General features: G+C 37.1%; 3 protein-coding genes across 4 annotated transcripts; 2 read left to right on the top strand and 1 right to left on the bottom strand.

The window, feature by feature from the left end:
• The first annotated feature begins 774 nt into the window (after nt 1-774).
• On the top strand, nt 775-4,956 carry LOC106296552 (phosphate transporter PHO1 homolog 1). 2 transcript variants are annotated; one of them, XM_013732703.1, is made up of 13 exons: nt 775-1,349; nt 1,436-1,739; nt 1,835-1,990; nt 2,066-2,289; nt 2,377-2,448; nt 2,606-2,735; nt 3,023-3,146; nt 3,242-3,491; nt 3,585-3,734; nt 3,825-3,977; nt 4,085-4,363; nt 4,448-4,584; nt 4,678-4,956. In XM_013732703.1, the coding sequence occupies exons 1-13, from the start codon at nt 1,125-1,127 to the stop codon at nt 4,766-4,768; spliced, it is 2,295 nt and encodes a 764-aa protein (XP_013588157.1). In that variant the 5' UTR covers nt 775-1,124; the 3' UTR covers nt 4,769-4,956. The 2 variants fall into 2 exon arrangements, with proteins under 2 accessions (XP_013588157.1, XP_013588156.1); XM_013732702.1 differs by having other exon boundaries at nt 1,835-2,289.
• A 526-nt stretch (nt 4,957-5,482) lies between these two features.
• On the top strand, nt 5,483-6,370 carry LOC106296804 (mitochondrial protein import protein ZIM17). Its single transcript, XM_013733033.1, has 4 exons — nt 5,483-5,685; nt 5,763-5,865; nt 5,931-6,065; nt 6,165-6,370. Exons 1-4 carry the CDS (start codon nt 5,546-5,548, stop codon nt 6,270-6,272), a joined length of 486 nt encoding a protein of 161 aa, XP_013588487.1. The 5' UTR covers nt 5,483-5,545; the 3' UTR covers nt 6,273-6,370.
• On the bottom strand, nt 6,341-7,348 carry LOC106296803 (lysine-rich arabinogalactan protein 19). The gene is made up of 2 exons (XM_013733031.1): nt 6,645-7,348; nt 6,341-6,550 (listed from the first exon to the last, which is right to left on the bottom strand). Exons 1-2 carry the CDS (start codon nt 7,305-7,307, stop codon nt 6,455-6,457), a joined length of 759 nt encoding a protein of 252 aa, XP_013588485.1. The 5' UTR covers nt 7,308-7,348; the 3' UTR covers nt 6,341-6,454.
• Nucleotides 7,349-11,864: the final 4,516 nt, after the last annotated feature.

Raw genomic sequence — 11,864 nt, 5'->3', positions numbered from 1 at the left:
TCAAGCGTTTTAACCACCAGACCGGTTCGTCCTTGGTTATGTGTCTAATTTTTATTTTTAATAGAACACTGAATTTTTTTAAAAGTATTATTATATATTTTTAGTAATATCTCAATTTCATTATTTTTTTAGATGAAGCTGCTATAGATCACGCTTTCTTTCTTTCTTTTTTACAATTTTCTCATATTTATCTGTTTATACAATTTTGTTACTGAAATTACAATTCAAACTAATGCTGAGACATATCGCCGCCAGTTATAACTTTGCAATAGACGAAAGAAATTTAGTATACAAATGATTTCTATATGCATATGCACTTTTTCAATTTCATTGTAATTTGTATTTCATGAAGTGGATTATAAAGAACATTAATCCATGTTTTGATTGGAAAACACTTACACCAATTGATTCCTGTAACATGGTTTGGCAGTATCCGGAATTGCAATATGAAACTATGAAATCATAATTTGATTGGTCGTTCTTCTTCTTCTTTTTCTGATTCTTTAAGATTTATATGTTTTCAAAATCTCATTACCATTCGAAAGAAATGTAGTGGAAATCGAGCTGGTCCAATCTGAGTTCACCTTTTGTGTCTCTCGACACCTAACTTCCTTTTGGTCCATTTCAGCTATCTCCTTCCTTTTTTTTTCACACAAAATATTACTAAATTACAATCCACTTACTATTGCAGGTTATCCCATTTACAATACCCCAATTACACTTACCTTTTATATAGTTCGTTACAAGCTTCACTCATAGATGAAACATCTTGAGGTGGTGAGAGAGGTGCAAGAAGCTCCGGCGGCGGTGAGGCAAGAATCTAGGGTCCCTACATGAGACAAGATTTACCTCCCTTAAAGCACAAGTGGAAGAAGCATAGGATAAAAATTAGTACATGAGATTTGGTTTCTAAGGATATTTGAGAATGTGCTTTGTGAGGCATCATCAGTAGGAGTAAGCAAGCCCAGTCAAATATATTCTTCTCTTTCTCTGCCCTTTCTTTTGTCCACTATAAAACAAATCTCATCCTCCTCTCTTGTCCTACACTCACAAAACAAACACACATTCTTCTTCTTCTTCTTCTTCTTCTTCTTTTGAGTTTAAGGACTTAAGAGAGGAGAGGTATGGTGAAGTTCACAAAACAATTCGAGGGGCAGCTTGTACCTGAATGGAAAGACGCCTTTGTCGATTACTCTCAGCTCAAGAAGGACCTCAAAAAAATCCATTTGCTTACCAATAAAGTTGAGAAGAAACAAACAGAAACTTCCTTCATCAAAACCATCAAGTCCTCTTTAGGAAAGCTTTCCATTTTCGGAAACAAGGAACGCGAAAGCTCTCGTGCCATCAAAGTACTAAAACTGACCTTCATCCTTTTGTATTTTTCATCAATTCTTCATTTTGTATTTGTACTAATGATTTTATATATAATGAACAGGTGCATACAAAGCTTGCCTCTTCTGGAAGTAACAGTGACGTGTATGAGACGGAACTTCTGGAGAAGATTGCTGATGATACCGACGCTGCAAAAGAGTTTTTTGTGTGTCTGGACACACAGCTTAACAAAGTGAACCAGTTCTACAAGACAAAGGAGAAAGAGTTCTTGGAGAGAGGAGAGTGTATGAAGAAGCAAATGGAGATACTCATTGAGCTCAAAGATGCTTTCAAACAAAAGCAAGCCAATGGAGAGTCTACTCAAGAATCAAAGGAAGACGATTCCATATCATGCACCATCTCATGCGGTAATAAGAAGATACTATAAAATCTCAAAGTTCATTGGTTAATTGTTTGGATTTCAAGAATTGGTTTACTTAGTTTGCTCTGTTTCTTGAAACAGAGGAAGACTCCGTTAGGAGCAGAACAGATCAAATGCAACTTCAAGAATCTTGCTTAGACGATTTGGAGAACAATGGAGTAGGAGCATTGGAGACCCCAAGATCAGAAGAATCGATCAAGATCAACAGCGAGGACTCCAAGCTGAGGACGGTTTCTGGTAGGGTTTTCAACTGTCAAGGGAAGAATCTCAAGATAAAGATTCCATTGACAAACCCTTCTCGTACATTCTCAGCTATAAGTTACTTGATCAAAGAAGATTTGATCAACCAGTCATCGTCCAAGAAATGTGGTCCAGATGGAGTCAACAAGCTGAGAATCAGCAAGAAAAAGCTAAGTCATGCTGAGAAAATGATCAAAGGAGCTTTGACAGAACTCTACAAAGGGTTAAATTATCTCAAAACTTACAGAAGCTTGAACATGTTAGCCTTCATGAACATTCTCAAGAAATTTGATAAGGTAATCCTTAAATCAAAGCAACTTTTTAACCAAAGTTTTTATAAAAAAAAAAAAATCAATTATAAGACCAATACTTTCATGTTTCAGGTTACTGAAAAACAAATCCTTCCAATTTATCTCAAAGTGGTGGAGAGTTCTTACTTCAACAGTTCAGACAAGGTAACTTGAAACTCTACTTTAGATTTTGTGTGTTTCAAGTATGTGCAAGCGGAAAATTGATACCTACGCTCTTGTCTTATCACTTTATCATATACTTTCTTTGAATATGAAAAAATACAAAAAAAATAATAATGATTGTAATCTTTGGACATGACAGGTGATAAATCTATCAGATGAAGTTGAAGAATGGTTCATCAAGCACTTCGCAGGAGAAAATCGCAGAAAGGCGATGAAATATCTGAAACCGCACCACCGTAAAGAGTCTCACTCTGTCACCTTCTTCATTGGTGAGCCCTTTTAACATTTTACCTGTTGATGTTGTGACATTTTTATTTTTGGCACTTGCAAACACTCCAAAATAAAAAATCCTTTGGACCCCATCACACACATACACATTAGGATTCCACAATGCAACCTTTAATATTTTTTAGGTTTTTTTGGGTGGAGAACTAAGAGGGTCAGGTTTTGTTATACTCTCTGTTGAAAACATTATCCTGTCTCCTGAAGAATCTTTGTAGATTTATGAATTATGATTAATTTGAGACTAAATGGGTTTGGTTTAATCTTTATTCAGGTCTATTCACTGGTTGCTTTGTTGCTCTTCTTGCTGGCTACATCATTGTGGCTCATTTGACTGGAATGTATAGAAAACACTCGGAGAACACTTTCTACATGGAAACTGCATATCCTGTACTTAGGCGAGTGATCTCATTAAAATCTTAATCATTATAAAGAGGAGATATTAATCAAATATAAGCTAATACCAATTTGATATTTTTTTGGTGTTATACAGCATGTTTGGGCTCTTGTTTCTGCACTTATTCTTATACGGTTGCAACATATTTATGTGGCGAAAAGCGAGGATAAACTATAGTTTCATCTTCGAACTTGGGTCCAAAAATGAGCTCAAGTTCAGAGATGTTTTCTTGATTTGTACCGCTTCAATGTCTGTGATAGTTGGTGTCATGTTTGTTCATCTCTTGCTTCTCGCAAAAGGTTACTCCTTGCGGCAAGTCCAAGTGATCCCTGGCCTTCTATTACTGGTAAATATACAAACACTAGTCACTCTTCATCATGTATTTTGTTTTTGTAAATTTCAAATCTATATCTGTTTGGTTCTTTTGGTGGTTTTGCAGGTCTTCTTCTTAATACTGATTTGTCCCTTAAACATTTTCTACAAGTCGAGCCGTTACCGGCTTATAACAGTAATCAGAAACATTGTGTTCTCACCTCTTTACAAAGTCGTGATGCTCGATTTCTTCATGGCTGATCAACTTTGCAGCCAGGTACTAACCTTAAATCACAAGTTCATGAACCCAAACCGAGCTAAAAATCTGAATCTGATATTTGAAAATGGGTTAACTTTATTCTCACAGGTACCGATGCTAAGGAACCTTGAATACATAGCCTGCTACTATATAACCGGCAGCTACGCAACACAGGACTATGGATATTGTATGAGAGTCAAGTACTACAGAGATCTTGCCTACGCAGTTTCATTCCTCCCGTACTACTGGAGAGCTATGCAGGTAAAATCTAAACTAAACATGATTCCTTCTTTCCCAAGTTTCTGTTTCTTCTCTTCCAAGTTAGGGTCTTCACTTTATAAAAATACTGAAAAAAGTCTCTGCGACAGTGTGCAAGGAGGTGGTTTGACGAAGGCGAAACGAGCCACCTAGTGAACCTAGGGAAGTACGTGTCAGCCATGTTAGCAGCTGGAACCAAAGTGGCATACGAGAAAGAGAGGAGCACTGGTTGGCTCTGCCTTGTGGTGGCTATGTCAAGTATAGCCACAGTTTACCAATTGTACTGGGACTTTGTAAAAGATTGGGGTTTACTTCAACATAATTCCAATAACCCTTGGCTTAGAAACCAACTCATGCTTCGCCAAAAATATATTTACTACTTCTCTATGGTACATAATCCAAATCTCTTAACGCTAAAGTTCACACATAAATATAAACTTATTAACAATCTTTAACTGTTATTTCTTTTGTAGGTTCTAAATCTTGTTCTGAGGTTGGCATGGCTACAAACAGTTTTGCACTCAAGTTTTGAGCATGTGGATTATAGAGTCACAGGATTATTCTTGGCTGCTCTTGAAGTTATCAGGAGAGGACATTGGAACTTTTACCGGTAAAACTATTCTTCCTTTTTTAAGGATCTTTTTTTTGGTATCAGATTCAGGATATATATACTGATGGATGAAAAACAAAACCAATGTTGCAGATTGGAGAATGAGCATCTAAATAATGCAGGGAAGTTTCGAGCTGTGAAGACAGTACCGCTTCCTTTCAGAGAGGTTGATGAAGAAGACTGATCTGACCGAATCAATGTATATTATTAGCTTTGTCATAGATTTGAAAGAACAAGGGAAGGGAGGGAAGGATTTGTTCTTTTCTTGATCAACCATATTTTGTGATCTGATCAAGAATCTTTAAATATTAATTATTCTTGTCCGAAAATTGATGTAACTATAAAGACTCGTACTTCTCCCTATTTTCTTCATTGTTCTTGACTATTAAAAATTGAAAAAAAAAATGAGATAAGTTTTACTATCATATTTTCTTGAAAATTGCGAGTTAAATTATTTTGGTCTTAAATGGTGTTTTAAAATAACATTTTCTCTGTTTAAAATATGTATATTAATTTGATGTTTTTACTTTTTACACATATTAAGAAAATATATTACATTTTTTGATAAATGTGTTTTTGTGATTAATTATTGTTTACCAATAAAAATCAATAAGAAGAACTAATTTTTGAAAGTTAATAATTTTTCATTATTACATTATAAAAATATAAAAATATAAAATATGTATTTTGAAACAATGTTTTAAGAACACTTTGATCTTTTGCCAAACAGATGGAATATATTATTCTTAACTGTGCATGAAATTTATTTAATTAAAAATAAACCCTGATTTAACGTGGATTTTGCAACAGAGTTAGTTTTATTTATGTCTAATGACGTGGCCGGATCTGAGACGTTAGAAACAGTAGAAATCAACGGCGGGCGTTTCTCCGTCTAGAGCTTACCATTTACTGAGCTCTCCGATAGAGGCAACGCCGTGAGACAGACAAAGGACGCGATAACATGGCGAATAAGGTGGCTTGTTTGTCCCCGGCTTTGGCTCCAACCTATTCTCCGATAACTTTTAATCGAAAGCCAATCAATTTCCACAAGCCGCATCTTCTCTCCTACAAGCGAAACCCTGTATCTGCTCTTCAACACAGGTCCCAAAGCTTAACTCTTTCCTTTCATGGGTCACGAAAATCTCCTAAAGTTGCATCCTTTTTGATGTTTCTTTCAGGTCAAGAACTGTTCGAGTGGTAGCACGCAAGCAAAGGAATCGGTTGTTTTCTGTTTTTGGGTCTCTCACTGATGATGATTCCGAGTTAAACCCAGAAGAGGAGGTAACTCAATTTAAGTTTGGTCTTTGATGGTGTTTGTGTCTCTGTCTGAGACTTTGTTAATGCAGGGACAGGTTGCTTCTGTAGATATTAAGCTGCCAAGGAGAAGTTTGCAAGTGGAGTTCAGCTGCAACTCATGCGGAGAGAGAACTAAACGGCTTATCAATCGTTTGGCTTATGAGCGTGGCCTTGTCTTTGTCCAGGTACACCACATGTTTGTTTAATTGTCCAAGAGACAAAACATAGTCATTTTGGTTGGTTTGATAGTCTTTAAAGGGTTCTTTTCTTCTTCTCTTTGGCAGTGTGGAGGATGTCTTAAGCATCATAAACTGGTTGACAATCTTGGTTTCATTGTTGAGTATGACTTCCGCAAAGAAACCTCCAAGGATTCAACTACTGATCAAATTTGATTTGTTTTTTTCTTTCTTTCTTTCTTCTTCTTAGATATGATTAGAAATAACATATTTTCCGCAAATAATAGAGAAAAAAATGTATTATTTTTTTTTAATCAATGTGTTGGTATACAATGGGGAAAAAAATGTAGTTTTTCAAGTGGATACATAGGTGATATAGAGCAGAAGAGTTAGAAAATTTAGGCTGCCATAGCCAGAAGAACAAGAGTTCCCATTACGGTAGTGAGCCACATTCCTACTCTTCCTTGTAGCTGATTCAATGCATTTCCTCCGTTCTGTAAAACCAGAGAATAAATTAAAAAAAGGTTATAAAACTCAGTTTGGTGAGTGAGAGTGTGTTTCGTTTCAAGATTCTAGTTTGAGTGTTACCGCGTTCTGAAAAGGTGATGGTGCTGGAGCAGTGTCCTGGGAATCTGTTAGAACTGGAGGAGATGGAGGGCTTGGAGGAGTTGGTGCTGGAGCCGGGGCATGGTGATGCCGCTTGTGTTTGTGCTTTTTCTTGTGCTTCGCAGGAGCTGGTGCTGGTGGTAGAGTTATTGGTGTAAGCGCTGGAGGGGGTGAAGCTGGTGCTGGTGGTGGAGAAGTTGGTGCAGGTGGTGACGCCGGTGGAGGAGAGGCCGGTGCAGGTGGTGGTGTAGCTGGTGGTGGTGAGACGGTTGGAGCTGAAACGGGCGGGCTTGGTGGTGGTTGTGGAGGTGGAGTTACTGGACTGATTACTGGTGCAACCTTTGGAGCTGGTGGTGATGAAGTTGGAGTAACTGCTGGTGGAGGTGTAGTCGGTGTTGCTGGTGGCGGAGTAGCTGAAACGGGCGGAACGACTGTTGTTGGAGGCTGAGCAGTGGTTGTTGATGGGGGAAAAGTGGTTGTTGGTGGCGTAGCAGTGGTTGTTGGTGGAGGAACAGTGATGGTTGGAGGAGGAGTAGTGGTGGTGGGGGTTGCTGGTGAAGCGGCAGGTCCTTGTGCATTGACACTAAAGGGAGAGATAAGAGCAAAAGCTAATAGAAGAGACCAAATGATTGAAGTTGAATCCATTGTGTTTGAGATGGAAGCTCCAAGTCACAATTGGTGAAGTATTGTGTGTGTTATATAAAGAGTTTAGGAGCATTGAGATTTCTTGAAGTATGAATGAAAAAAAGAAAGTTTGGTGCAACGATGGGTTAGGTGTGGTTTAAACAGATCAAGTCTTCATCAGAATGCTACGTTGCTTCTAACTGTAGTGGAGAATAGGCTATAATTTCAGGTCATTATTACGCACTAATCAACTAAAAAACGTGTTAACCATAAACTAAATGGGACTGATGCTTCCTTCCGACCTAAAACTGGTAACGAGTCTAGATCACTGGCAATAACATTTACCTTTTTTCACAAACGTTTTTATTGGTAGTGTAGTGTTCAGTTGAAGTTGTGCATTAATGTTACAACCAATGGCATTACAATGAACAAAAAGACACTGGGAATTAATATTACACAAAACGTGTTACGTGTTTTGGCTGCGTTAAACATACATAAACACTGAGGATTTGGAGGTAAGCTTCTTCTACTGACATAAAAGCGCCCGGTAAGATCTGATGCCATCTTGTTCAGGAGTTTCAAGGGATAATGACCGGTAGGAGTAGGTGGATCTGAGTTGATAAAATTGAAGTCGAGACTAAAAATATAATGGGCTTGTTGAATATACTGGGCTTCATCTAACATATTGAAAGTGATTAGGCCGATATTGTAATTTGTAATTATGGTGGTATATTTGTTTTTGAGGATAAGTTTGCTATTTAAATAAAAAGATACAAAGATGATACAGCCCTGGCCAGATAGTGTTTGCTACGGGCAAAGACCCATAGATTTTATACTTCAATAGATTAGGAAATAGAAGAAAATACTTTGTCCAAGTATAAACAGCATAGAGGAGGAAGAGATCGCAATCATGCAGAGAGATTGTTGAAGAAGACCATCAATCCGTGATATCAAGCAGACTAGGTCTTAAGAAGTTGAAAACCAAAAAAGCATGTCAGAAGTTAAGGTAGGGTTAGAGTCTCAGTAGCTGGAGATGCTATTGCGGACTGTGGGATCAACGTACGTAATACCCCAGTAATTAGTAGATTAAATAGAAAAGACATAAAAATTGATGTTGGTTACCTCTGATATAAAATACACTTGATTTTCCAGTTAACCATTTGAATATGTTTGAACTGGACTAATTAAAAAATGGATAACCTATCAGATTGCGGATTGCTGATCAATCTTAATATCGTATGAGTTAGGACAAAATATGGGATATGATCATGTTACAGGGTTATATCAGTTCTTTTGAACTCTTTCGATAACGCGCAAGATATCGAAGAGGGTGAAACCCATTGATAAGAATAGGTACATGGGCTCACGTTGACGGATCGAGACGTTACAATGAATCAGTACTACAATAAATCAAAAGTGTTAAATTCCTCTTGTATAATTATTTTATTACACTATTTAGGTTTTTCCTCATTCAGCCCTTTTAAAACAAAATCTTCTGGATCTACCATATTAAGAAAAAAAAGTATTAGAAACTACCACTTTTGATATTTTCTATCAGAACTTGTTCAAAAGTACGTTATGTTCTATCAAAACATGTCCAGCTTCGAGATCTAGCACCTATAAACTTGTCTATGGATGAGTTACTTGTAAGATATATATATATGTGCAAAATATATACTAGTTTTGGTTTCTAATCGACTAAGTTTAAGTGTTTAGTTAAAAAGGAGCATTATTACTAAGTGATGAGCAAGTTTTGATAGACCAGAACATATTTTTGACAAGTTTTTAATGAACAGATTGTAGAAAGTGGGTAGTTTTTAATAACGCAGTTCCAAAAAATACCTAATCCAATAAGAATTTTAGAAAGTGACATCTTCTCATAAATATTGTTTCTTCAAAAACAAAAACCCACCCACACACTAGGGAAGCAAGGGGCCTTACCATCTGGTCTTGAGCTCTTTGTTACATGAAATTCTCCGCGTCCCAAAAATAAAGGATAGTAAGTAAAATATTAAAAATAAACAATTGGTACGAAAAATATCTCCTATCATTAAGGCAGATTATTGGTCCGATAGCTGTTATCTTCTGTATATCACGACTAAAACAATGTTTGTTAATTTTATAAAGGCATGATGATATAACATGGTGATGTCAGTAATGGTTTTGTTACGTGACTTATTTGTATGTATGCATTTTCTAGATAATAGTACTCAAGAGGTTGGTTAGAAGTAGAAGTTAAGGACCACTGAGATTTGTAGGTAGAGTGACATGCGTTGGACATTAGCCAATTAGGCTTCTCTGTTTGCCTTCCCATTTCTATGCTCTTTTTCTAGTATTGTGGCAGTTATATTTTACCAACTATTTTTCGTATCCCTTTCTTCTTCTTTTTCCATTTTTCGTCCTGCTCACTTGCTATTATTTTGTGTGTGGTCCATCGTCTTTGCTTTTGTTTATCATTTTCTATTATTTTAAAATTTTAATGTTCTTTTACATTTGTTGAAGTTAACTCACTTCTAGGTATTTGTCTTTCTTAACTTGGATTTCCTAGATCATGTTGTAATAGGATAAAGCTAAGGTTTTCTATTACTTATATATAGAGATACAATGTAAGGATGATCTCTACAACATTAGAAAAGAAAGTTAAGAAAGATTAATAAAACAAAGCAAAAGGTTTTATTATACATTGTGTTCTTGGTGACTTTATTTTGGTATCACAGCCTCTAGGTTTCTTTTGTGTTATTGCAAGCTTAATACGAAGAAGTCATGGCAGATTCGAAAGCATTGATAGAGACGAAGGGAGTAGGTCGGAAAGAAGGAATTTCGAACACAATTGTCTGCCCAATGCTGAACTCAACTAACTACACGGTATGGGCAAAGAGAATGAAGGTGCTCTTGCGTGTTCATAAAGTTTGGGAATCTATCGATCCTGGAACCGAAGATGAAGAGAAGAAGGATGTCGCAATAGCTTTGTTATTTCAATCTCTACCTGAAAGTCTGGTCTTACAAACAGGAGAAGATGACTCACCAAAAGATATCTGGGAAGCTATTAAAACCAGAAATCTTGGAGCTGAACGTGTAAGAACAGCTCGTCTACAAACTCTGTTAAATGAATTTGATCGGCTGAGGATGAACGACTCGGATACTATTGATGTCTTCTCCACCAAGATAACTGAGCTTACTTCTAAAGCAGCTACCTTAGGACAAAGTATCGAGGAATCTAAAGTAGTAAAGAAGTTTCTTGATAGCTTACCATTGAAATATATTCACATAACAGCGTCGCTTGAGCAACTGCTAGATTTGAATACAGTTTCATACGAAGATATCATTGGTAGACTCAAGGCTTTTGAGGAACGAGTAAAACTTAAAGAAGCTCAAGAATCTCAAGATCCTCAAGGGAATCTGTTGCTCTCAAGTTCTAATGATACGAGAGGACGAGGGAGAGGTCACAATCAGAGTCGTGGTCGTGGAGGCAGGAAGGGGCCGTGGTAGAAACAACTCGCAGGAGAGAAACAAAGAAAAACGAGATTACTCTCAGATTGTTTGCTACAACTGCAAGAATAAAGGTCACTTTGCTTCTGTATGTCCTGAAAAGAAACAGGATGATCAAGAGTTGAATGTTGCAGAGACGGAGAAAGCTGATATCACGCTGCTTATGCATGAGATTGTCTTTCTCAATGAAGTGAAGATTACTTCTCGTGAAAGGCATGAAGAAGGTTTCTGGTACTTAGACAATGGTGCCAGTAATCATATGACCGGTGAAAGATCTTTTTTCTCTGAGATCAACGAGAAGATAAAAGGAAAAGTTAGATTTGGAGATGGTTCCTACATCAACATTGAAGGCAAAGGTTCTATTCTGTTCGAAGCAAAGACAGGGGAACAAAAACTTCTTCCGGATATCTACTATTTTCCTGAGCTTAAGAGTAACATAATAAGCTTAGGTCAAGCTACTGAGCAGGGCTGCGATATAAGACTGAGAGGTGATCATCTTACAATGAAAGATAACAGTGGAAGGTTACTTGCAAAAGTTCAGAGAGGTTCAAACCGATTGTATAAGATATCTCTTAAGATTGGTAAACCTACTTGTCTACACGCAAAGATTGAAGAAGTTCCATGGAGATGGCATGCGAGACTTGGACACATCAGTTTCCAGACCATGAAAGCTATGTCTACGAAAGAGATGGTAGTTGGCTTACCAGATATAAAAGGAGACAATCAGCTCTGTGATTCTTGTCTAGTTGGAAAACAAACTAGATTATCCTTCCCTCAAGCAACATCTTTTAGATCATCACAAGCACTTGGACTTCTTCACGCAGACTTATGTGGACCTATATCGCCAGCCACGCTCGCAAACAACAAGTTCATATTTGTGATTATAGACGACTGCACAAGGTATATGTGGTCCATATTCTTAAAAGATAAAGGAGAGGCTTATGAAAAGTTCAAATCATTCAAGATATTTGTCGAGAAAGAGGTCAACAAGAAGATTGGAACCCTGAGAACAGATAGGGGGGGTGAGTTCACTTCAGCAAGGTTTCAAGAGTTCTGTAGCAGCAATGGCATAAGGCGCCATCTCACAGC

Source organism: Brassica oleracea, chromosome C6 (genome assembly GCF_000695525.1).
Source record: "Brassica oleracea var. oleracea cultivar TO1000 chromosome C6, BOL, whole genome shotgun sequence".
Classification (NCBI taxonomy): Eukaryota; Viridiplantae; Streptophyta; class Magnoliopsida; order Brassicales; family Brassicaceae; genus Brassica; species Brassica oleracea.
Note: the sequence above shows the minus strand (reverse complement) of the source record. Positions and strands in the feature narration are given on the sequence as shown.